The 26,416-nt window shown below is 40.8% G+C and overlaps 1 protein-coding gene across 1 annotated transcript in view; it reads right to left on the bottom strand.

The window, feature by feature from the left end:
* Window positions 1–13,595: 13,595 nt before the first annotated feature.
* INO80D (INO80 complex subunit D) overlaps window positions 13,596–26,416 on the bottom strand; it is a 32,988-nt gene continuing 20,167 nt past the window's right edge. Inside the window, exons 4-9 of the mRNA XM_050899888.1 lie at window positions 22,550–22,774; window positions 20,441–20,550; window positions 18,404–18,537; window positions 16,725–16,942; window positions 16,151–16,308; window positions 13,596–15,162 (exon numbers count right to left, since the gene is read on the bottom strand). Of these exons, the coding sequence (XP_050755845.1) occupies window positions 13,994–15,162; window positions 16,151–16,308; window positions 16,725–16,942; window positions 18,404–18,537; window positions 20,441–20,550; window positions 22,550–22,774 (2,014 nt within the window). The 3' untranslated portion in view covers window positions 13,596–13,993. The remainder of the gene's footprint in view (window positions 15,163–16,150; window positions 16,309–16,724; window positions 16,943–18,403; window positions 18,538–20,440; window positions 20,551–22,549; window positions 22,775–26,416) is intronic.

The raw sequence follows: 26,416 nt of genomic DNA, 5'->3' as shown, positions 1-26,416 counted from the left end.
CCCGCGTGATTCAGTTGGTCTCTGCCTTAGTCAGCAAGGAGTTTCAGCCCCTCTCTCATCAAGCCCACGCTGGAGAACGCCCAGCTCGGGACCAGACCAGGCAACTCTGCTTCTGCCCGGGAGCCATCCCCAGGGAAGAGCCCCCATTTTCCTAACTTCCACCTTCTTACTCCTCATTGCGGCCTCAAATCTTACACCAAATAGCAACTTACTTTTGCTGGTTTGTTAAAAGCAGATTTTTAACAACTACTTTCTCCATAAGAATCAATTCTTCCACCTCTCATCATTTTGACTTTGAGTGCTACTTGAGATAAGAGCACTTTGAAGGATCAGCTTTGCAACATCCACATGCACAGCCACAATTGCATCAGTAACAGCCCAGAACTGCCTTGTCACTATTACCCCTATAGTGTTCAAATGCCTCAGGCCCATAACTTTGAAAATTCCCTAGAATGGACAAGCTTGGGGTAGATTTTCTCCAGCCGTATTGCATTGAACTTATGCTGCTGCACTCTCCTTTTGTTTACTTTAAGTGTCTGATCTTTTCTGTCATCGCTCTGTCCTGACAAATGTCTGGATGCAGCACTTTCAGTGTACTCCCATCTCCCAGGAAGGCAAGGTATTAAAGCACAAACCAGTTTCGTCCTTTGCCACGAAACCTTTGCAGCGTGTGTTAGCATGGAAGACTACATCATTCACTGACACCGCTTACCCCTCGGCCTGAATTAGTACCAGGCACTGTGAAATGCTGCTGTAATTACGCTGTCTAGAATGGCTGGGCCACTGTTCATTAAAAAGAAAAGTCAAATTACTGAATCCCCTTCTCATCAATCTCTGCTGATAGTTATTCTGATGATCAGGGCAGCATTGAGACTGCTTATGGAAAACAGAACCTGGAAGATGGTCTCACCTAGGACACGACTGCTTTTCCCTTGCAAGTCACAACCTCAAACACGTCGGAGATGGAGAATAGCAAAGCAAACACCAGTTGAAGCACATACCCTCATGTCAGAAAGCAAAGGGGAAGACTTCACAAAACAAATGGTGAGAGGAAGATGCAGCAGCCATCTACTTACTGCAAAGTGTCCAAGGCGTAGTTCCGTCTAAAGAGAGGACATCCTTCAAGCTACTGTGGAAAAGCCGCTCTCAGAGAGCGAACCCAGCACCGGAAGGTTAGTGCCGGCCAAGGCAGTCTAGCCTGTACCAGCCGCAGCAGGGTGGCAGGAATGGCAGCTTTTCCCCAGCGCACAGCTGTCTGTGTCCGAGCAAGGCAGTGGTGATTCCCAGTGTCTGACCAATCCAGGTAGTCACCACATGCATGCCCTGGCCTCGCAATCCTGCCCGAGAGCTGACTGGAGCCCCGCGGCACCTCAGCAACCATCATTTCTCATCCACATGCTAATCTTTAAAATAACGGCAAACTCCAACTTACCAGTTTCGGTGATGAAGCAGGTATATATTTTTTAAATCTCAGAAAACATAACAACATACAAGACAAAATTCTGTTCTACACCCCTTAAATTATATTTCAAGTACAGTTCTGCAAACTCAAACCAGAAAACAAGATGAAGAGGATCTGGTCTCCAGACCAGTGATCCAGAGCTAGAAAGCACTGTAATTAGAATCAGACTGAGATTGAAGACCCCAGTTTGTTTGCAAAGTAATTAGCTAATATGTCATTAGAAAGCAACAGAGAATAAGCAAGAGCAGAATCAGACTCTACAGCTATCTAAGCAAAGGACAGTTTAATAACTGTACTTAGAATATGTTTTAAAAGAAAAAAGAAATCACTTTATGGATTAGATTTCAGCCTGGGCAATATTCATACATCTCGGACTTAGCAAAATGGCTTGGAGAAGAGTGTTTCATCATAGTAAACACGGCTACTTCACAGCAAGATTTATTAATACATCCAAAAGAAAGAAAGAAAATCATTTTGTCACACTATATACAGATAATACATACAGTGTTTTATACACATATTACATCAGTTTTTACACAAGAAAAATATACATAAAAATGTAAACTTTTGTATACAAAAACCCTTAAACAAATTAAACAAGGACCAGATAACAAAAGGAGACCAATCTATTATCATTTCATTGATTTTTTTTTTTTTTAATGGTAATACAGTACATTCATTGAGAAGTATGAGGAACATGTGAGCCAACCTTTCCTATTTAAAGGGAAAGTACAAACGCGAGCTTTCCTACCCGCCCCTGGAATGCTGTCCATAGCCTCCAGCACCAGAAGCAGTAGTGTGAGTTGCTATCGCTGCCGGGGACCCCGTAGGAAGCGACCCTTCTTCTCTGGCATCCCCATGCACCGCACTCTCCAAAAGCATCCGCAGAAGCAACCTGGACCGGGCTTTTTGTGCGTATTAGCTACTCTTCCAGCTAATATCATGAGACGGGATGCGGCAATGCAAGTTTGTATGTTCCCTTTAAGCAGTCATTAAGTGGATTTAGCTTTGCTGCAGTAAGTTGTTTACTTTTCCCAATGTATGGTATGCTGAACACATGTGTCAGGGATGAGAGGGAAGAAGGAAGGGGTGTAAGAGACTGCTAATCCTTGCTACCATGCAGTTACTTCAAAATCAGGTACGTTTGCAAGCTACAATTCACTGGTTCAAAATACACTGCCTCACCTTTGCTTTCCCACTGCAACTTGTTTACATTTTAAACTCTAGTGGCCAAACAACTGTACGAGGCTCGTTGTTACAAGGCTGTTTCTGATATCAAAGCATGATCAAGCTACCTTTAAAATGACACCAAACACAAACTTCTCTGAGACAGCCTTAAAAAGAGTGAGCGTTCCCTCTAAGCACTTTGGATTGTCCATTAGCCACCTTCTCTTTTATTAAATCTAGGATAAAGATATTTACCCTGAACTGCAAAAAGGATATTGGTTGAGATTCTGACATCCGTTTTGCTCCACTTGCAGATAAATGTTTTGGGGAATTGGAGGGGAAAAAACCCAAAAACCAAACCCACAACAATAAACCCAAACCCTAAAACCTCAGCCATCAAATAAGAAGGGAACTACTTAATAAGTTGGTGAAAAAACAGTTGCAGAAACTCGTTGGAAACAAACAAACGATATATTCCAATGAAGGCTTCTCACATTAAATAAGTTAAAGACTTGTTACAGATATCTTCAATAAAAACATCCATCCTCCACAGAGTATGTTAAAATGTAACACAATAGTGATGCACTGGTATTTCTCCTGAAAAGGACAGAAGGACATGAAATCTCCTTAGTGATATCAGTACTATTGAACGTAGGAGGTGAACAATGATTTACGAAAGTAAAGTAATGAGGGAAAAAGCTGTGTAAAAGAAACCATGAATCATTAATTATAATTGGACAAAAGGGGGGATGGGGCAGAATGTGATTACAGTAGGCCTCAGAAACCCCTGAAGGAAATAAATACTTAGAAACTTGTGTTTCCATTTCTTTCTAACGTCCATCTAAGTGATGGTGGGAGTAAGGGCTTGCCTGCTTGCTGTTTTTTTCTTTTTTCTTTTTTTTTTTCTTTTTTTTAAATAACCTTTCTAGTAAAAATTCAAAAGACAATTACAAATGGCTTTAGATAATTAAGAGTCTCCTTTTTAAAATAAAACTTTGATAACACATTTCTCCTTTTCTTCTATATAACACAGCTTCAGTGAAAATATGTCGTAAGGGACAGCAATTTGCAAAAAGTGGGAAAAAAACTGCCAACCAAGGTTCATAACATATACACATGTATATGCAGGACATCTACACTCTATATACATATTTAATATACGTATGCATGAGTATATATCAGGAGAGAACCAACAGGTACATTCTCCACATACATAAACTGAAATAGCGTAATATATGTGTGCGTACAAATATGTATTATACACACACAGTACACAGACATACCCATACACACGTCTGAACATATGTATTATAGAAATCATCATGTATGATTGCATGAAAGCTCAGATGGAACAGTACACCAGTTACCTTTTTCTAATAAAAATGCAAGGAAGACAGAATTCCATGGCTGAATTGTGGCCAAGAAAAATCGTGCCATATCCATACTGAAAACGTGGAATGCAGTATGGCTCGATGACAGAATTGGAGCAGCATTCTCCATTGAAACTGAAGCCTAAGTTAGCCAGGAGTTTCAACAGTGCTTAAATGTGACTGAGCAGGTTTCTGACAGCTGCTTTCTGCTAAAAGGATACAGAAGCTCCATTTAGCCAGAAAACAAAATACTTAAAACCACAATTTACTTGCATAAGTAAGATCATTCAATACACAATTAGATGCAAAGTGCTAGCATGTTAATGGTCAACTCTGCAGCTCGTCTTAAAATCTGTTTAATGGTAAAATGTAACGAGCTGTGTTTCTCTTGATACGTTTGATGACAACCCCACTGCTCAGAACACAGCACAGGGCTGCTTTCTGCTTACTGCCTGCATTACGGGAAACACAAACCAAACTCCCTTGTTCTCCCTGGGGCTGAAAATTGAAGATAATTTTCAGTGGGTGCATTTTTCTCCTTTTGAACATTTACCTCTAAAATACAATGCTGGGTCAACCTTTTAATATGCTAGGAAGCTTTGCATCAGGTTCTAAGAAAAGTTTGTGTTCATCTGCACATCAATCGCAGTCGTACTCAAGCACAATTGAATAGCTGGAAAATTCTGCGCAAGTTCAAGCAACTCAGGGCCCAATTCAGCTGCCACTACAATCACCAAGAGAATTTCCCTAATGCATTAGCAGAGCTGGATTGGGCCATTAAAGCTGATTGCTGCTAGCAAGAGAAACTGTAGAGATGTGGGGGACAAGGAGGAGTTGGAATGGAGGCAATGGAGCAGAGCAGCAGAAGAGGTCGGCATTGCAAGAGGCCTCAACGACTATTAATATAGAATAAACAAAAGCAGAAACGTACCAAGGAAACTCCACTGTGAGGGCTGAGGTAACACAAATCAATGGTGACCAAGCTCAGACCAGTCACTGATGTCATCCAAATCCCTCAGAAGAATTAAAACAGCCTTGCTTGGCACAAGTGCTTACCTGTTACACATACGTTACGTGGATAGTCTCTCTCTTTAGCTCACACACTTACTCATGTTACAACTAACGTACATGTGTGTGTTACAACGTATATTCCATCTATACATCTGTATGCATGTATATATAGATTTAGGTTGATTGCATTCATACGTATTTATTGTACATCATGAGGGCAAGTCCACATTCAGCAAAGTGCTACCAACATCTCATATACAGATACATCTCTCTGTACAGGTATACACAAAAATGGGTCTATTCTTCCCCATAAAGGCATAAAGATTTATGCTGCTAACTCCCATTACCACCAAATAAGCAGAAGGAAAGGCCTCTGACAACTTCCACCTCCCTGCCCTTTCACTTGTATGCGTATGTGCCAGAAACGAATTGCGGGGAGGGGGGAAGGGGGAGGGATGCCTGGGGGGTATCAACATACTGATAGGGAGGGGGATATAAAAAAAATTGAAAATTAAGATTTGATTTGCAACTGCTTAAAAAAAAGCCTTCAAAAAATTCAAATGTCTGTGCAATACTGGAAGCTCTGTTTTTCTAAACAGATTTTTAAAGTCACCAGGATCATCATCATTAAAAGTGATACTGTATGAATAAATAACAATTAGGTTACTTTCTCCAGCCTAAATAGAACAGTATGAAGAGTAAGCCAATCTGTAAGAATGTTTCTGACTTCTCACAATTTCAAGTGAGAACTCCCATAAAGAAATCTTCCTTCTCCAATTTAAGTGGCCATAATTAAATTCAGAATTTCACAGCACAAGTGAAACTCCCTGGATTGAAAGTGTACTTTTTTCTGCAATCCCACAACAGCAATTTTGGGGCAAAATTAATATACACAAAGACGCTCAGGAAATAAAAGAATCTACTTTGAAGACAAGATCCTTTTACAGAATGGAGATCACTCCACAAACAGTGCTCCTTACAACCTAATTTGAAAACACAAGTACACTGATTGACAACATTTTCCAAGTCAGACCATAGGAGATTTGGGTATTAATTTGCAAAGATACAGCAATTCCCATGCCTCCCCATCCTACTGAATGCAAACCTTCCCATTTCAATTTCTCCTGAAAAACATCACTCATTTCTCCCATCTCTCCTCCTCCCCGACTTGTTTTATTTAAAGGCTGTCTGTGGGAGCTTGGTATTTTCATGGCATTTTAAACAGGGCTCAATGCAACTTATTTAAAAACAGTAAAATTGACATGATATCAGAGTTAGCCTTATAACAGAAGATTATGTAGTAGAGAGTTTCAGTTATTTATACAACAGTGAGGACATAACAACCCCCTACTAAATAATCACATTTCTACAATACATTCCATCACCTCTCGACTACTTTTCTCTTTACAAAACTATGACCTACATACAATATACACATTCGTATCGCACATACATCCCCCCCAATGCATATTTTTTGTATGTATATGTAATACATACATGCACACAAGCAGTCTAATTCTATTTATAAGTCACAGTGGGAATTCCTTTGTGAGGAAAGGAGGGGAAAAATTCCTGAATAAGACACTATAGATTCCTAATGTTCTGACTTTTCAAATTCCAACTCACAGAGCTAACTGGAAATAAATACATTTAAAAAAACCAAAAGGTCTTACAAACTTGGTTCACAACTTCCAGCTACAGTAGTTGGATTTTTTTAATTTGATCTATTTACCCTGTAACTAAATTTCTAATCATAGGTACAAACCACAGATAAATTATTGCAGAATGTAACACTCAAAATAAAATTTAAAAAGAGTTATAGGAACAGTAATATAAGGGTTAAAGAGAGTTCTATGCTTGTTGATACAGGATACCATTTTATTTTATTTATATATATATCTATATATAGATATAGATATCTGCAAGGTAGCAAAGAATAGCTGTACACCTTGACACGGCAAAGATCCAGTGTAAAAAGGTGCTTCACTAGTTTGTTTTTCCAAAAAAGCTTGTATATAATTTTATAGCTATTAAAAACACATATGCAACATAATTCATTACACTCAATACAGCTTTAGTATAAAACTTATAATTTATGAGGTGATGTTAATAGCATAAATTAATATACCATTTCTCTTAAAATCTACAATAAGTATTCTGAAAGCTCATTGGGGAAGGGTATCTTTAAATAAAAAGTTTAAAGCTGAGCGTGATGAAAAAGATTCTGTATGTTGAACTTGAGATGAGAGCCCCGAGAAGAGAAAGAGTCCCTAAGCCAGACACTGTGGACTATAAAACTGAACAAAGATTTCTCCTTCTTGCGCTCTCACTTAGGTGACGCTCTACCTTAAATTATTATTTACTTTTAAAACTATTTACTTTTTTTTTTTTTTTTTTGTTAACTGCCTTTATTTCCACAAGGAATCCCTGAGACATACCCAAAACTGTACAGTGAAGGTCATCACTGTTCAGAGAAACTGGTTCAACCCCTTCTGGTAGGATGTAGCTATTTTGCATGAGAATCAAACCATCCATCACTTCAGAATTAATCTATTTGCACCGGAACCAACTACACTGTTTAAGACGCAGATTAGAGAGTCATTTCAGGGTAAATCAGTCCACTCCAAGGTAGAAGCCAACGCTATCACAGTTAGCTACAGCAGAGCAGTCTGCACCAAAGTTAAAGTTTTCCAGAGGATATCTGGGAACATTACCTATCCAGAGTTCACCTCCATGGGCACTGCCTGACAACGACAGAAAGCAGGTAAAACATTAGCATTACCGGACCAAGTTCAACATGCGTATGCGGTCGATATGCAGGTACTCTGGACATCTCACTCTGTGTGTGTTTGGGGGACAAGCAAGGGGAAGGAGTAGGAAGAATGCGTTTTTCTACCTCGAGTAAGTACAGTTTTAAGGTCAAAAGCCCAAGTTTCATCCTGTTCACTTCCAAACCGAATTCTGTGAGCCAGAGTAGACTGAAAAGGTGCCAACACTTACTTCAAGGAGACAGAAAAAGAAAGCCTTCTCCAACTATTGCTGTCAATCTACAGCCAAGCTCACTTTCTCCTTTCATGCTTCCACTACCTTATTCCATAGTAGCTAGAGGAGGAGTATGTGAAAGCAGAATAAAACAGGGGAAAGCAAAGAACCCAACAACCATGAGAAGCAGCAGAACAACAAAGGGAAAAGCTCCCAAAACAGTCACTTTTTTTTTTTTTTTTTTTTTTTTCAAAAAAAGGCTGCAGACATGAGTGAGAAAATTGTTCTAAGACACATCTTTTGTAACTCCTCCTCTTCCACCAAACTCTTCTTTCCCAACAACAGTGTTTTTGTCTAGTTTTAAAGACAAAACCAAAACTTTACCTGATAGAGCTAAGGTCTCTCATGACCAGACCTCTCCTAAAATCCAAGTTTAAGTTTAGTAAACACAAATGTAGATTTTTCCACCAATCCTCCTTACTTTTATTTGGGCTTGTGGGTATCAAAAAGAATAATTTAAATTTATCTTCATGACTTTCTACTGATGCACTTCTCAAAAGAGGAACTTGTGAGACTGTAAACTCTTGCTAAAAATGCCTGCACATTCACTGCTAGCACGTGCACCCCCATGATCAGTGTTGTACCCTCAGCATCTAGTTCGTGACATATTAGTGTGCTGTGAAACATCACCTTACTCACTGATCCGAGAAATACTTTGATCTATTGCACTGTCGTTCTAGCATCCAAAATGTATGTTATGAATTGCAGGAATCTCTCTTCCTTTTCATTTTACAGTCAGATTCGCTCAGGACCACAGAAGACTTACCGGTTGGCATTACTTACATTGGAGAAGTATCTGAGAATGGGAGAATAAAAGAAAGAATGATGAAGAATGTAGATAGGAAGGAAATAAAGGAGGTACAAGAAGCAGCCCACAACACCCCCATCATTAAATGTTACCCAAAAGATCAGAAAGACCTTGTGACCAGAAGATCAGAAAGACCTAAAGATCTGGTCAGCACATTAGCCCAAAACAATTCCTTCAGTTAGTATTTCCACCACCACTGGACCTTGCAACAGGCCTGCACAGGAGACTCCTTCACATGTAACAGTAAAAATACAAACGCAAAATAAACTTCCTATCAGGGAAGCTGCCGAGACACCCACACAAACGCCTCACTGCAGACGATCACTGCAGCTAAGTTTTCTATTGTTTGTCTGCTGAAAGCACCTCCTGCCACGGTCCCTGCACCCTGCAAGTCTTGAAAGATTCCACTGCGGGTACCTGGCTCTTCAAAAAATTGTTCCCTCCTCCCTGCCCAAAGGCTCATACCGTTGGAAAATTCACCAGTGGATTCTGCTCGCTGCAGCACAAAGACAGGGAGAAATACCCCTGGAGCCCTGCCTATGCCTACAGGGAAATGCAGCAGCCATGGCGCTGCAGGAGGTCAGGGAGGAACCGGAGTTCAGAAGTGGACTAACGACGTGTGTATGTAACCACCAGGGCCAGCTTCTCAGGGAAGACACCTGTCCACTGTTTATTGTACTCCGTTGTGAGACTCTTCTTTCCTGGCAAGCAGATTCAATCCCAGACTGTATTTAGATGTGGTTACAGAAAAATGAAGCTTCAAGCTGAATTTGGCTACTGGTTTGCAGGTTCAATTCTAGGCCCTTTGCCTTGGCCATGCCCCTGAAGCCAGTGGCATCACACTGTGCCTAAAAGTCCACATGAGAACTTCCCAATTTTTCAATACCCATCTCCCTCTAAAAAATTTAAAAATCTACTTCCTTTGGCTTCTCTTTGCTATTGTGGATGACTCTCCTTTCACATTTTTTCCTTGCATTCGTACTTCCAACACCATCTCCGATTTTTGCCTAGCAGGTGACAAGCTTCTCGGGGCCTTCCAATGCTTTCCAAATGAGAACTGCAAATCCTCATTTCACTAACCTGCTGAATGAAGTGGGAAATCTAGCTGTTGCCATCTTCTCCACAGTGCCTGAGGCACACCTGCAACTGTGCTACCTCTCAGCATTATCAGCTTAAAGCCTTTATGCCCAACCATAGAGAGAAGCATGCTACTAACGAGAAGGGAACTAAGGAAGAACCTGGAGGAACTGGAAGGCAGGAGGAGAAAAAATGATGCATCTTTTCCATCTTCTTGCATCATACATACATCGTTTTGTATCATAGTAATTACGAGACCAAAGAACAAATCAGCTCTGAGGTATCTAAGTGCATACAGCTCCCCCTCAAAGTTGGCGTAAAGTCCTCCCAAGTGAAAGAAAATGTCAAAGTGTGTCTTACAGAATGCCTTACACACCAGGCCAGCACAAGGCTGTTCCTGATGAGCCTCTGTACACTGTCAAAGTTCATCTTGTGTTAAGTACTTTTGTACAAAGACTAATTGAGGTGCTATTATTACCAAAAATTATGTTACTGGTATTCTATTTAATTTTTTTTCAATTCTTTAAAACTCAAATCTTACGTAAAGAAATTAACTTTTAGGTTCAACTAGCTTTATTCCATTTGTTAACACGTAAAGGGCACGACAGGTATCGACCATCTCAAATCAATGGACTGAAATTGCTACACTGGCTCTTTGGTGAAAGGGTGATTAGAGTGCTAATTGCTATACAAGGAGATGATACTCAAAAATGCTTGTGAGAGAGCACAGCTTCTACTCAGGAACCACATAAATAACAGCCTTGAGGACTACCTTAACCAGACCTGCAGTACTTCCCAGAGGAAGAGGTGTGAAACATCCCTGGCTGCACATACCTCTCAGATTGGATCTCTCACATCCAAGAGTAAGACACTGATACACTGAAGTCAACAGGTTGTGTGGGTGTAGAAGCCCACCTGGAATGATCCACCTTGTAAAGCTAAGATCAAGACCCGTAACTGCTCGGTAGGCTGTAACCATGAAATCGGTGGCAGTGAAAATACAGGAGGTGAACCAGGAAAAGGCAAGAGTGGTGGCCCATTTCAGAACTCTGTGTCAGACAGGACAGAGGGATTCCTATTTCAAATGTATACAAACCGAAGTTTATTTTTAAAAGTGCAGCTTTATTGCAAACTTAGTTTGCTCACTGAAAAATGTTATGTAGTCACTTTTCAGGGAAGAGTCATCAAGGGATATACAAAAATTGAAGTCTAAGCAGGGGAAGAGAGCTGATATCCTAGGCTGCCTTAAAGGAATGCAGGTACATAACAGCCATTGATTTCAAATGGGAATTACAGACCTGCATAGCTTTGACAGCTTTTGAAATTCCCTGTCTAATCAATGCTCAGATTAGGAGCTGGGTTCTGTTCTGAGTTAGACCAGTACAAACTCACAGTGATCTTAGACCAAAGAGCTCCTCCGTAATTTATACCAAGGCGACCAAGCAGAACTCGGCTCTCAGTTCCTCTCCTCCCTTCTCCCCCCAGCACTTGCTAAGAAAGAGAAATGTGATGTGAGGCAAATATACTCTGCACTAGCCGCAGCTTCATTAAAAAGTTTGATGGGCACAAGAATGATTTCAAGACCAAAGTCCTGAAACCAATTTATAGAAATTAACATCCTCTAAAATGACATGAATACACAAGCAGATTAAAGAATTAACCATTTGGTATACTAGTTCTCCACTCTTTTTCAGCCAGTCATCCAAACACATTGAAGAAGGTATATGGACACAACGAAAATCATTTGCAAATCAAACAGTTGTCTCCTCAACAAAGTATGGGGAACATAATACAAAAATAAATAAATGCCTTGTCAGATTTGCCTCATTTCACAATACCACTGGGCATTCCTCAATCAGCAGGACAATCACAAGCAGGATTTCATAGGCTTCAATTTAACTTTTTACATGATTTAAAAACATTTAAATGTTACAAACATATTTAAATCACCACTTAAAAATATTCGGCTTATATTATTAAGATCTATTTTACCAAGTATGAAATAAGGACTTCATAACAACAGAAGCATGAAAATCATTTTTGTTTCCTCCACCCACATAGACTTGCAATTTCAGAAAAGGACATCTGCATCATCCATACTCCTTTATATTTAAGGAGGACATCTTTCAAGAAAAGAGGGATAGTATGATTGCTACGATAGTAAGAAGACACAAGACCTATCCCATTTAAATCTGTTCCTTAGCAAGATGGAAGGAGAGGTTTGGGTCAGAGATTTTGGTGTGGGCCTGACTGCCAACAAAATTAATTTCTATAGCAACTAAACTTCATTCAATGATCCCTTGCTCAAACAAGTCATTAGGCCTCCCTATTACATGTGCTTGGTATCTCTTAATTTCCTGAATTAGACTAGAATACATGCAGGTAGGACATTTTACTGTAAGGCAGAATGAAATCTGTCTTCTACAGTAAGAGACTGAAATGTGGGATTTTCTATTTTCTCTCATCTGCATCTCAGAAACAAACCAAGAAGAGTAGAGACTTGTTATATTAAGTAGGAGCTACTTTTACAGTCGAAGTCAGAGTACAGTAGCAAGTTTGAGCCCTATAAAGTCACAAGCAAATTCCTTTTTTCCCTTCCTGATAAAGAGATGCAAGTAAACACCTCAGAATTTCTGCTGCTGTTATCTCTTGGATTAAAAAAAATAAAATAAAATAATAAACAAAAAAAAAATCTAAAAGCTAGCGAACTCCTTTCTTTAAGAACTGAAATTACTACTGAAGAGTCTGAATACTATCTTTAGCAGGTGGGCAGTAAAAACAAAACTGTCTTGCAGACAGAAGGAATTCTTACCTCTCTATTTTGCTTTAGTGATTTCTCTTTTGGTTAGCCATGACTGCTGATAGGTACCTGCTAGTTCCTTACATACATTCAGCTTCCCATACAGAGCATCAAACCCTACAAGTGTCGAATAAACTATATGGCTCCTGGGGGGGAAAACTATCCAAGAAAGTCTCAGTAGCTAGACATAATTTGAGTAATGCATCCATTTGAAACTTACCAAAGGGTCTGACCTACACTTTTGGGGATGGGCAGAATACCAACCAAATTCTTCCAGTTTCAGCTGGGAAATACCTGTCAGCCTGTCAGGCAAGGAGTTCTGGACAAAGCCACACTTGAAAAGGCAAATCATCAATGCTACAAGGCCACAGTAATTCAGCAAGGGAGGGAATTTCCACGCAGGAATCTTCACTAATCCATGATCTATTTCAATCCTTCTGTTTTTCTTTTTTTCCCTGGGCTAACTTCATATCAGCCTTCAGATTTCTGGGCCACCAGTCAACTGATGCCCTTGCTGCTCAATGAATTAAAAATCATCATAATAAAAAACCCCAAAAATCAGCATGCAGTAAGAACAGTGACCAGTTCTGGAAGGGGACAACTCCCACTTCTTCAGCAAAAGAAGAAAAGGAACAGCTGCTCCCTGCATCCCAAACACACACACACGCACAGAGGAGGTCAAGAGACTATTTTAAGAAACTGCCAAACTCATCCTTGAACCATGATCTTGATTTAGGACTTCAGTGCACCATTCTCAAATCAATGCGTGCAGCCGAGTTTTCCATGCCAGATGCTACCTTTGGAAAAAAAGTAAATTTAAAAAAAAAAAAAAAAAAAAAAAATCAAGAGACTTCTGCCCACTGGAAAACTTTCTACCAGATGCTAATGGGATGGCAAGCACTGATCCGAACCCTAGGAAACAGTAACATGCATCAGTAATCTGAGGTATCTTCCCATTTCTAGGTCTTACTGCTAAGATCAATTACATCCAGTAACTGTGCTGTATCCTTAAGGAATTATTGGGGAACAGTGAACCTGCCTGCAATAAATGAGCACCGGTGCATAACAAGCACATGTGAACGCTACAGTAAGGTTCACAGAGGGCTAACCCTGGTCAGTACTGAAGCAGGGGTTTTCTTCTCAACCCCCTCTTAAAAAAAAGGGAAGGGAGGACAGAAAAAATAAAGAAAAAGGAAAAAAGGAAAGATAGAAAACACAGGTCCCCCATCTACCTGCACAGAGCCAGGCAGACAAACTCAGTTGGAGGTGGTGAAGGGCGCGGATGCGTTATTGGTACTGGTAGTGGTGGCACCGGTCACTGCGAAGCCCGTGGGAGGAGCTATGGAGCTGTGGCTGGGCTGCAGGTCCTTGGGGATGCCACTGTGGGAGCTCAGCTGGTGCCCGAAGGCTGCGCTGAACTGAGGGAGCTGTTGTTTAGGGGAGGTGGAGGCCATGAGTTCAGCAGAGGCAGGACCCATGCCACTAAAACTGGTCTGTGGTAACCCCGGAAGCACACTGGAGCTGTTGGGGGTCACAGTGGCGAAGGCAGGCTGTGTGGTCTCTGAGTGCGAGGTGGTAGGTGGTGTGGACAGGGAGGTGGACAGGAGGTGTCCATCTGCACCAAGAAGGTTGCTAAACGGAGAGGGGTCCCCAAGATTGACAGGAAGATTTCCCCAGTGAGTTCTGGGGTTGACCACCCCGCTAAGTGGCACATCCAGCTGAGTTGGGAGCAAGTGCTGTGCCATCATGGGCATCTCTGCTGAGAAGGTAGCTGCCAAGTTATCACCAGAAAAGGATGTGGTGTGAGGGGATGTGATATGGTCACTGTAGGGAGACGGCACATGCTCACTATCATAATGGCTTCCATGGGGTGAGGAGTGTGAATGGTCACTGCTGTATTGCTGTCGTGAGGTGATCAGGTCATCTGCCTTGCTCAGCAGCTGGGCAGGGTGGGGCCTCTGGGAGGCATGGCTGCCATCATGAAGTCCATGAAACTGTCCTGGGAAGGCTCTCTCCCCAAGGCCACTCTGGCTTATCAGAGTGGCAGAAGTAAGGCCGACGTTGGCTGGGGCTGAGAATTGCCCCTGGATCTGCCCTGCCAGGGGCGTAGGTGGGTTGGACAAGGTAGCAGAACGGAGCAAGTTCTCATCCAGCTCCAGACCGGAGAAATTATCATGTACTATACGCCCATTCAACAGCTCCCCCAGATCCGTGTTAACCTCTCGACTCAAGGACTGCATTCCTGGAGCTCCAGCACCTGTAGAGAACACCCCTATCCCTCTATCTGACAGCTCCTGAACTGGCACACCATCTGTCTGTGTCAGTACTCCAATGGTACTCAGGCACTCAAGAGAAGTTACAGCCTGTAGGGCCCGTTCCAGTTCTTCAGCCTCTTCTGTAGTCGGAAGGAGATCTCCATTTTTACCTGCAGAAACAGGGACACCAGAAGTTAGTGCGCTCCTCTCAGGTGAACCCAGCACTGGCACTCTAAGGATGCAGATGTACAGACACTTCAGTACAGAGCTGCAGTGTATGATAACCTTCCAGAATGGCTTGTGGTACACAGAAAATTTCATTCACCAGTGTTCACTAGGTAAGCAAGGTAAGAAAAACGAGAAATTACACCTTCCTCTTCAATGGAACTCCCTCTCTCTGCCCTCCTCTTCCACATACTACAATGCAAGATGCCTCCCAAACTTACTAGACCTAAAGTAAAAGTGCTTAAATAAGATTTTCTTCAATGCTGCAATAACACAAATAGTCCACAAACTCCCTTCTACTTACCACATTATAGCCTGGACCTAAAATTTACACAGTCAGTATAATTTAGGCTCATTTCAACTCAAACACAGTCTGATGTCACATCATATCAGAAAATGACCAAAGAAATCACATACCCCAACTCTGGGCTGTTCTAATTTCTTTGTAATATGTCATAGGTACTGAGCTTTAGAATCTTGAAATTCAGGCACAATGCTGATCAAAACCTAGTTTCAAAAATTTATTTAAAGATTTTATTCTCACTCTCTTCTCCTTTTATCAAAGACCAACATTGACTGTGATTCCAGCCCCACTCAATGGCAGAAAGATGCCATTACTGAGAATACTCTTGATTAAACTGCAACACTGACAGGCAGTAAAAACAGAAAATGAATTATTAAAATACTAAACCAATTAGGATTTTCAGAGCAGTAATTACAAGAGCAAGCAGAGAACTACACACACCAGCCTTCTTAAAGTCTGCTTTACTTCAGAGCTCACAAACAAACAATAGAGCAAATGCACACTTCCTTGTCTAGAATTTATTACCTCTGCAGGAAAGCAAGCAACCCCTGAAAATGCACTTTAGAAACACTCACTTCTTCAGTTCACTGACTGTGTTCACGTTAGCATAAAATAAACTAAAATGGTACCTTCAAAGAAATCAAAATCTTGCAAGTCATCAGGCAGCCGCGGCAGGACATCAGAGAAGTCCTCCTGATTCAATTCCAAGTCATGTGGAATGTCTGTGATTTCGTTGGCGATATCATCAGGCAGCTCATCGGCACTCAGCTCTGGTGTGGAGGGGCTCCTGGACAGAAAGTACCATTAGTCCCCGGTGTTCAACTCTGATTCCTCCAAACGACAACTACGAAGGCATATCCATCTGTCTAACATCTAAAGGTGTTTCCCCACACCTTTTTTTTTTCCCCATCATCTAGGAAAAAAATGCTTTTAGAAAGTTGCTTTAGGAAGCTTACACTTAGCTTATTGATTAAATACGTAAGATGCGGCAGCAGGAGCAAGACATTTTATCCATCAAACCCAATAATTGCTCAAATCTGAAATGACCCACTCTAAGGTTTTTTTTTTTTTCAACAGTCATGTGGAGATGCAATTTCTAGCCCCGCTTCAGATGCTGATCAGCACAGCAACATCACACCTTTCTACACTGCTCATTGACAATGTTCAAGCTAGCAGTGAGCATGGGGCAGGGCTACCACTGACCGTATGTGGGGCATCTCTACTGGCAGTGAGACACTGGCAGGCATGGTGAGGTTCCCTTGGGGCACTGCAGGAGGAATGGGTTTCTGGGGCCGGCGTGGGCCTCGCCTTCTCTTCTTCTTGTGTTTTTTGGTAAGTGCAGGTGGCTTCGTTTTTTTCCTGGGTTTCCTCTGCTGCTGGTGCTGAACTTTACGGGAGCTGTCCCCTCTCAAGAAATTGTCCTTTGGGAATAAAACAATAGCAATGGGACCTTATTAATAACAAGTATTACTTTCCTTGCCTTTTTCCCCCTGGTCATTCCACAGACATTCACATGTAATGCAAGAGAGACTGCTAAATTGCACCCAGGCAAGGTTACAAAAATTAAGCTGTTTCCTTCCTCATTGATCCCAATGGCAAAAATCACATAGACCAAATTATGAGGTATGCTAAATGGGAATCGTGCAGCGTCACTTTAGAAATCATCATAGCAAACCCTAACTAAATCAGTGCAAAACCATAACCTTTGGCAGCATTCCTGGAGGTATTGAAGACAGAACACTGTTGTGAGGTGGTGATAAGGTGGATAGTGTGCAGCAGCTGAAGCCAGCATCCTCAAGTGCCCACTGCCATAAAAGAGGGACAGCACTGAGGAAATTGAATTAATACTGCAGGGCTAGGGTAAGGATGTGGGTAAACAACTAAGGCCTCATGGCTTTTGAACAGCAACCATTGACCAATTAAAAAATAAATCAAACCATCATCAGTTTTCAGTTGCCATCATACTGGGAATGGCAAAGGATTGTATGTGCGACAGAAGTAAACCTTGAGAGACACACTGAAGATTGCCTGGGAGAGGGGAAAAATCCCATACAAATCTGTGTAGCGCAGACTCTCACATTTTAATCCAGAAAACTCCATAATTCACAAGTATTGGAAAGGCTGGACAAAAACGATAACAAAAAACCCACAACAACCCAACAACAGAACAACAACAACAAAAAAAAGACAGTTTTATGCCTAATGCCTTGAAGTAGGGGCAAGACAGAAGCAGGTTTGTGAATTATCCCAAAAGTTTTGTTCTGGAAGATGGGAGGCATAAAAGGAGAGCAGAGGACATTATCTTAATTTCTGCATTCTTTCAACTTGTAGTAGGCCCCTGCTTTTCCTCTGGGATCCACGGATCCCTGAAGGAGGTTAAAGATAAATTCTAACAGTCACCAAAAGGTAAATAAAGTAGCAAAACCATTATCTGTATGCTTGTAATTGCTATCTACACTTCCTCTAGAAAATATTTTGGGCCCATGTACTGAGACTGCTTGAGTTGCAGTGTTCTTACCATACCACACTCATACTATATTCAGATCCAAGGTCCAGGAGTGAGCCCAAATAAAATGACCACAGGATCTTTCACAATGATTTTTTATTTCCCAATTCAAGGGAGGAATCAAATTTCTTCCAGTGAAGGATATTCTCATGCACATTTTATTATATCCTCAAAAGTATGTAAAAGATTTTCACAACATACTTTATACTAATTGGAAATGTTTGGCATGTTCTACCCTCTTAAGAAAAACAAAAGGAAATGAACGCTTAAGTTCATAAACTTGCTAGTTGTCAAGCAAGAGTTCGTAGAAAGACTGGGGTTAAAACTCCTGATCATCCCAATACACAAATAATTACAGTTTTGGCTTTGTACTTACCATTTTTTTGGCATGTTCTTCGCACAGAGGTGTCTGATGTGTAATGTCAAAAACTGGCACAGAGCACTGTTGACCATCTGCAAACTTGGCTGTGCAACTTGAGAAGAGCTGCTGAGAACGGTTCAATAAGATATCTGTGCATTTCTGCATCAGGAATAACACATGAAGCAATGATGGAGGAACGCCCTTTGATTTATCAATCTGATGAAGATCAGAGACTTCAACCCTACCTGTCCATAGATGCCATTTTTAATGAGTACCTTAACTTTCTTATTCAAGTTCAAAGCTAGGTAAGGCTCAAACCCAACTTTTAAAATGAAATACTGCATTCATGCAGAATCGCTAATGATTTTATTATATATTGAGATAGTTTTATAGAAGCAGCCATTTCACTAATGAGTTCTTTGCAAAAAGAAGCCTTTTCCTGGAGTCTTAATCAATAGATCAATAGTAGCAGTTGGAACAGTGTAGTCAACAGGACTATTTCCTTACAGACTAATGACAATCCATACCGAAACATTAAAGAAAGAGTATTTCTTAATTCAGTCTTTAAAGGTACATTCTTGGCATTTATCTTTAGAGCACAGACAAAGAAGTTTCAAGATCCTTCCTGCTCCTCTGAAAAAAAGATGTGCAATCAGACAGAAAGGTCAAGTAAATCCAAACGTAAGCTTGCTGAGATTTCCTTCAGAAAAATCCCCTGCAGGAGTGAAAATGTTTCCAGACTTACAGCAAATCAAACAGATATTTCATTGTGTTTTTTCAAACAACATTAGAAGCACTCCTTCCATCTTGAACAGTTCTCAGACCTCAACATCACTATGTATGTTCAGAAAATGTTAAAACGCAAAAGAAAGGACAAAGAAAATGGAAAACCTGCAGAACAGTCCAGATGGCAGACTTGGACGGATGGGTCAGAACCAAGAGCCTGTTCATCTTAGGAGAGACTGTTTCCATTGAAAAGAAAGTGCAGAGGGAAAAAATGAGCACAAATGCAAAATCACTAGTCTTGACTTCTCTGTTCTACACACACGAACAAGCAAGACCACTTAAACTTTAAAAAAATAAAAAATAAAAAAATCAGAATCATGAGGCAAATCCCAAATACAGCTGCACACCATGGTGCTCTCTCATAGAGAGGTTTTGAACTTCTCTGCAGACTACTTTTAAGGGGCCTGCAAAAATCAACCAAGAAAAACAAGGCATCTGCAAACCAAAAAGACTGAAAAGGTGCTGCAGTCTGATAGCAACTGGAACAGATCAGCGGTAGTCACTTAAAATACCAAAACCAAAAGCTCCAACAAAAGGAGTCACTCCAACAAAAATGCCAACAATTCTTCAGCTAAAAACAAAAAAGACAAAGTCTGCAGAATTCTTAAGTATTCCAGTTCAGAAGTCTGTCTGCTTATAGTCTTCAGAATCAAACCTCACATCTAATGCGCTCCCTCCTTTCTGCTATCTTCATGCGTTGACTCTTAACATCCTTTTCAGGCTTTGCTTGAAATCCCGAGCACTGGGAATTCTTCCTCATCTATAACATGGATTCTGTGACACCTTCTATTCTGCTTCTTTAAACACTGCAAAGTATCAGATTTCCATCTTTCCAGTCAGTGTAAGTCATCTTTTTATACTACGTAAAAACTTGTTCCCATAAACCCTTCACAGGTACTTAGTCTCTTGGAATCTACCAAGAACTGTATGAAAGCCATGATGCTGAAGGCCACGTGGTTTGTACCAAGTCATCTGTCAAAGATGATTGTTTTTGTAAAGGCTTCTTGCACCCACTAAATACAGCTTACAAAGTAAAATGATGTGACTATGATAGGTACCAGTGGCAAACTACTTATCTTCACTGTCTATAGACCCAAATCACACAGACAAATTAAAAGCAAAGTAGTTGATGAGACACTGACAAATAGGTATTTCTTTGTGAAAACATATTTGTCAATGCAAAAACCTAACAAACAAACAAAAAAACCCTAAAACAGAACAGCTTCCATGCCTAAATGCAACTCCCAAACGGAGTTAAGAGGATACGCTGAAAACAATGCCTGGTGAATGGAAGGGCCTTGTTAGTGCACTGTTCTCCCTTCGAAGTCCCACTACAGGTTGTTGGTTCTGCATCTCTCTGCCTTGCTTGGCTTGTGCTGAAAAAAAAGCATAAAAGAGTTTAGAGACAAAAACCCAGTCTCAGGTGGTTACTTAGCACAACTATTGCACTGAATGTGGCACGGCAGGATGAAAAATTATAACACACATGTGTGTGTCATGATCCAGATGGGTGCACACTACTACCAGACTCTACAAAGAATAGATGTCAATGACAGGTGAAGGTGTGACTGCAGTAACAGGATTATTGTTTATTTCACAGGGCCTTAATTGTAATGAGAGGTGCTGTGTGCTACTACCATGTAACTATTACAACACTCTGCAACAGAGCCAAGGACAGCAGTAGGTGAGTGTCAACACAGGTGACCCTTAAAATGAGGTCAATCTTTAGAATACAATGTATTGGGTATGCCTACATGGGCAGTCAAGTGCACTTCCAAGCCTGTTCATAAATCACAACATGCCGAGCATCCCCAGAGCTTACATGCAAGCATGTGCTCAGACAAACTTAGACTGAGCTCTGGAGTGGCAGAGCCTGAGCGTGCTCAACATGGGTAAAAGCTCTCCATCAACGTGCTACAGCCCAATCCACCAGCAGGTGCCCAGAGCTGAGCGCTTCCTCAGCACAGCCTGAGCTGCAAGCAGGCGACCAGACAGCAGTGTGGATGAGTACTGCAAGCGTTACACAGCTCGCTTGGTGTTAGCCTGCTCTTGAGGCATTTGTCACCTTCATGTAGATAAAGCTGGCAATTCCAGGGCTGACTTTCACCTCTGTACACGTTGTTTTCTAGGTTGACAAAAAGCTGTCTGTAGCCTGACTGTTTTCCTTCAGCCATTTCTGTCATCGACTGCACTTTGACTGAGCAAAGTTTTAGTTAGCAATATTACTCCTGTGAAAAATTTCATAACTGAAAAGATTGTGGTTACTTAAATTAACCAGAGCAGTGATGACAGGCATACCTGGCTTTGCCAGTCTACCCAAAACAACGTAATCTTTTTTGCGTAATAAAAGGCAAAAATAATGGAAAAAAAACCGCAAGAGCTTGCCAGTTCTGGCAAGGTTTTGCTTTAGTTTAAGTTTGGAGACATTTACAAAACTTCGCAAACTAGTAATGTACCTCTACATTACACCTCTGAGCAGCTCTTCAGCGTCACTCCACCTCCCCAACAACAAACCCTCCAACTGTCATGAACCACAGCCCACTGTCCAGGAACAAAAGCATCCCATAACCAGAATATACTCTCAGTACCCTGCTCCAGCCTGCCTCTCATGTTAGCTCCCCACCCCCCGCCCACAGTCACACATCCTGTAAAGCAAAACCACAACAGCAAAAGGATGCTGCTGATACCCCAGACATAACGCCAGGGTTCAGACTTACTCTGTTTCTGCACAAATAAGAATCAACCAACTCTCAGTATGCCGAGAGCTGGAGGGATGTTGACATTATCTAGAAAGAATTCCCATGGAAGGTAACCTTCAGAGTTGTTAGAAGATATTTATTTTGTTGCCAAGTTTCATTTAATGTTAGATTGAGTTAAATCTAACAAAAAGCATGAGCTTAAGTTTGATTTGCTGGGAAGATAATTAAGAGGAGGTACAGACTTTTCAAAAAAAGCTGTCTGAAAAACGAAATCTGAATTGAAGCAGTGAACTGCAGACCAGACTGCACACCTTCTAAAGAACTGGGCTTAGTAAAGTACCAGATATTTGAAGGCAGCCAAAATACACAGATTAATTAATAAGAATAAATTTTATCAGGCCACTAACTTCTTTTGTGACATTTAAGAAGTCGGGCCCAGATGCTGCTGAACAAACAACCCACATTTTAAAACACAAAGCTGGAGAATGCCTGTCTGCATGGAAAACATTATATGCCTTGTTTATTTTACTCCACTGACAGGCATTTATGTGTCATGTGTTATCTGCCTTGTGCATGCCTACCAGTTCCAGAGTTCAGCATTTCAGCTGCTGGATACTCTGCCCATCTCCACCCTGTCCGGACCCCAGGTTACTGCAGTCACAGGGGAAGGTCTAACCTGGTACGAGCACACGTAGCTCTTCGGAGTTCTTGTATCAGTTGCCCAGCACGCTCCGGCTCTCTGCTGGCCGCCTGCAGCAAGGCTTTCCGGAGTGTATGCCGGCATTTCTTCTGACGAGATTCTGCCCGCTCCAGGCGGCAGAGGTGCTTGTATTTCTGCTGAAAGTAAGTGCAAAGTCTGGTCACCCTGGAACTCCTGTCATCTGCATTGTCATCATCGGACCTGAAGGAGGGAAAATAAAAACAAATGGGCTTTAAGTAGTTTTTTTTCAAGGACGCTAATTTGTCATTTTAATAGAATTGTTAAGTTGGCATCCATCTTCTAGCCCTACAAACATCCAAAGGCTGAAATCAGGCAGGGATGCTTGCGAAATGGTAAGAGCAGGATCCCTTTTGAATTCTAAAGGTACTTACCCTTCTTAGTATGTCATTATTAGAGATTACATCAATTTATCATCAAGTCTGACACATTTAAATGTCTTCAGCCTGCTGTTCAAAAAAAAAATCTATACTGTTAACCTTTATTTACTGTAAATGTCTCAGCAAATGAGACAAACTCTTAAATCAAAGTGCAATTAATGGAGAGGACAAGGGTGGGGAACTATGTCATGGAAATTTACTGAAGAAAGGTCATGCTGGAGAAGATGGTCAAATTCTAACAAGCACCAAAACTGCTGACTTTTTCCAATTCCTTTTACTCTGCCTTTCTAAATCAAAATCCACACTCACACAGCCAACAGTTGATACTGCTTTCCCCTTGCTGCAGAGTTAAAGCTGAGTTACAGCACAGCCATGGAGAAGAAATTCACATTTAACTCCAAAGGTACTGAGGGAAAAATCAGACCAGAGCTAAGCAATGACCAGATGAAGGACTGATCCAATTCTTTGTTTGCTTAAGAAAGCCTCTTCCCATTTATCTTGGCTTTCTGAATGTCCAGGCACATATCAACAAGGCCATCAAACCATGTCAACACATTCAGTTAAATGAAGTAAAAATCATGAAACATAATAAAATCACCACTGGGACTTCTTAAAACAACAAGGTCCATGAAGCCACCCAGAAGTCCTCCACAACAAGGACTAGTTTGCAGAATGATTTTTTTGTTCATGGAGCAACAAAGAGCGTGCACTGAATATAAGCAAACAGACTGTGTTCAGTTTTTCCTTTAAGTTTTTCCTTATAGAACAGAGAAACTTTTTGCTAACTTTCCTATCCATAAAGCAAAGGGCGGGCAGGGGGAAGAAAACAAGTCCAAACAAATGAAGAAAATCAAAAGTTCCCAAGGTTCAGACTGCAGAACTTGGCCAGCGAGACTGAATGAGCTGACATCCAAACCTGCGCACAGCAAAGCGGACCACAACTAGCTGATGACAGAAGAGATGCGAAATACCAAACATGATATTTACTAAATAAAGTAAGATCCAGAAATGCAGGCAGAATAGCTGTCCCTGAAAGGCAATATGACTAAGACCTACTTTCCTTTCTGGAAACTCTTATTCCATTCACATGCAGGCCAAATTTAAGAGACTGCATCCATCTCCACTAAGGCTGCCCACAAAAACTCCACAGGAACAAACACTGCCTTGACACAAATGCACATTTTTATAAAGTTTTATGTAAAGTCAACCGTACTATGTATTTTGTTTATTAAAACAGATTACAGATTATTTTCTAGAAGCATAAGTTACAAGTAATTAACCTCTGCAATTAAATGCTTAGCAGCAAATACAACCTGTTAAAAATATTTAACATATGTGATGTTTAAAATATTTTCACACTGAAAATGAAAAGAAAACACACTTTTAAGATCTCTTAGGAAAGAATGCCTACTGGGAAAAACAACCTGTTTATAAAAATTTAATTGTGTGCTATTTAATATAGATTTTCCTTTTTCCAATGTATTAATAGAAAACAGGAATACATGGATGGGATCAGTTAGATATAGGTAGGTTTAAGGTCTTAGAAATTTCATTACTGCTCTGGGCCAAGATTTTTAAACAAAGTTGCAGACATACTGATTTAATTTTAAATATGGTTACAAATTAACTTTAAGGAAAGACAGGAATATTCCTTAGGGGAAAAAAGTGTTTCCTTTGGGTGGAAAGAGTGTTTTTTAATGAAAATGTCTCTCTATTTGAGACTTTTTACTTCCCTCCCATTGAAATAGACAGAAAAAAGTCATTGTATGTTAAAATATTTTGAACTGCAGACTATGAGATCATTTTAAAAAAGTAGATGAAGACATATATACAAGACGTAGAAAGAAATCATGCCTGCAGTGAACAAGCGCTTATTTTGAGGCAAACAGTTTCTAAAAGCCGATTCAGAATTTTGTTTCTAAGCCCGTAAAATTAACCAAAACATATAAATATGTTCAAAGAAAGCTAAAAATACCACAATAACAACTCCTTTTTTTTTTCCACTAGGCAAGTACTGAAACCGAAAGGTACTTTTATTCTTGTCCCTTCATAAACAAGTTTACCAACTTCTATTTAGTTTATTCTCTTAAGCTGCATATATAACTTCTGAACTTCAACTTAACGTGTGGCATTTCATTTTTTAAAAGATTTCTGAAAGTGCACGCAAACTATTTGATAATCCAAAATGCTTCTTCCCAACCCTTCCCTTTAAGATTGTGATGTGTAAACATCAGGGGAATTATTGCTGAGTGTTCATGAAGAAAACAAAGGCAGCACGGAGCAGCAGAAAGGAAGAGCAAAACAGTAGCACGAGCAGTCAGGCACCATCAGGGAACCAGGAGAGAACATGCTCTCTACTCCGAGACACCCCAGCAACTGCACTTCAAAACCCTCTGTAAGGAGGCATTTGAAGAACCTTCCCTTCTTCCTTTCAGTTCTTCTAGTTATTGGGAGTTATTAAATCCAACTTTGACAATACAGTGTTGATATTTGCTCCTTTGAGTGAGCTGCTACGAGGAGGGACTCCAGTCCTCACACTCCCTTTTCAAACTCGCTACTTGAAACACTCACTTTATCTATATTTCAGCATAGCAAGTGAAAAACTACTTTGTTTTAAAGTACTTTGTTTTCCAGTACTTTCTAAGCTACAAGACCCAGTAATCGAACCACCTGGGGGGAAGCTTCACTAATCTGCAGCAGGGAACAGGCCCTGCTTTCCCTCCGAATGGCTGCTCCCGTGAGGAATTCCTCCCATCCCAGCAGCCTTCCCTGCCAGCCGCCTTGCCTGCACTGTGCCCAGTGCCAACTCCTGCGCTACTATTTGAACTCAGACATTTCTGCCTGCCTCGAAGCGCGGCATCCTGGAATCCTGCAACCACAGGAATCCCATTTTTCAAAATTACAGGACAGAATAATAAAAGCAAACATTTGTCCTGTGTTTCCACAGATGATTGCAACAATATGAATTTTACAGATTAAAAAGTCAGAAGGCAAGTGAACTCAAAAATTTGTTACTGTTAAGACATTAATTTTAAACCAATCTGGTGAATTTTTGAGAGTTTTAGAGCAGCTAGAGTACCACACAAGAAGTTCAACAGAAAGTTAGAGGATTCCCCCCACAATCACACAACCAGAAATGCTGCAAACAAGCTGTCCAATAATGCAGAAATTAACTGTTTGCTTTCTTTTACTAATCTGTTCTGAGAAACATCCCTCCTGCTGTCTTCCATGGAGTCAAATGGAAAAGGACAGAATGCAGTTAGCTGGTGGAGTTATTCCTTTCACATAGGGACCGCAAGCTCAGACACAAATGAACAGAGAAAAAATAGCTTTAATTTTACTATGAAAACAGCAAGTAAATTCCCGTAAGTTTAGGTATGTGATTTCAGAATCTAAAGGTTTGGGGAAACAATCTCCACTGGTAAAATTAGCCTCCAAAATTCAG

The sequence above is a fragment of the Gymnogyps californianus genome, chromosome 7 (assembly GCF_018139145.2).
Source record: "Gymnogyps californianus isolate 813 chromosome 7, ASM1813914v2, whole genome shotgun sequence".
Taxonomy (NCBI): Eukaryota; Metazoa; Chordata; class Aves; order Accipitriformes; family Cathartidae; genus Gymnogyps; species Gymnogyps californianus.
This window is presented reverse-complemented; position numbering and strand designations above follow the sequence as displayed.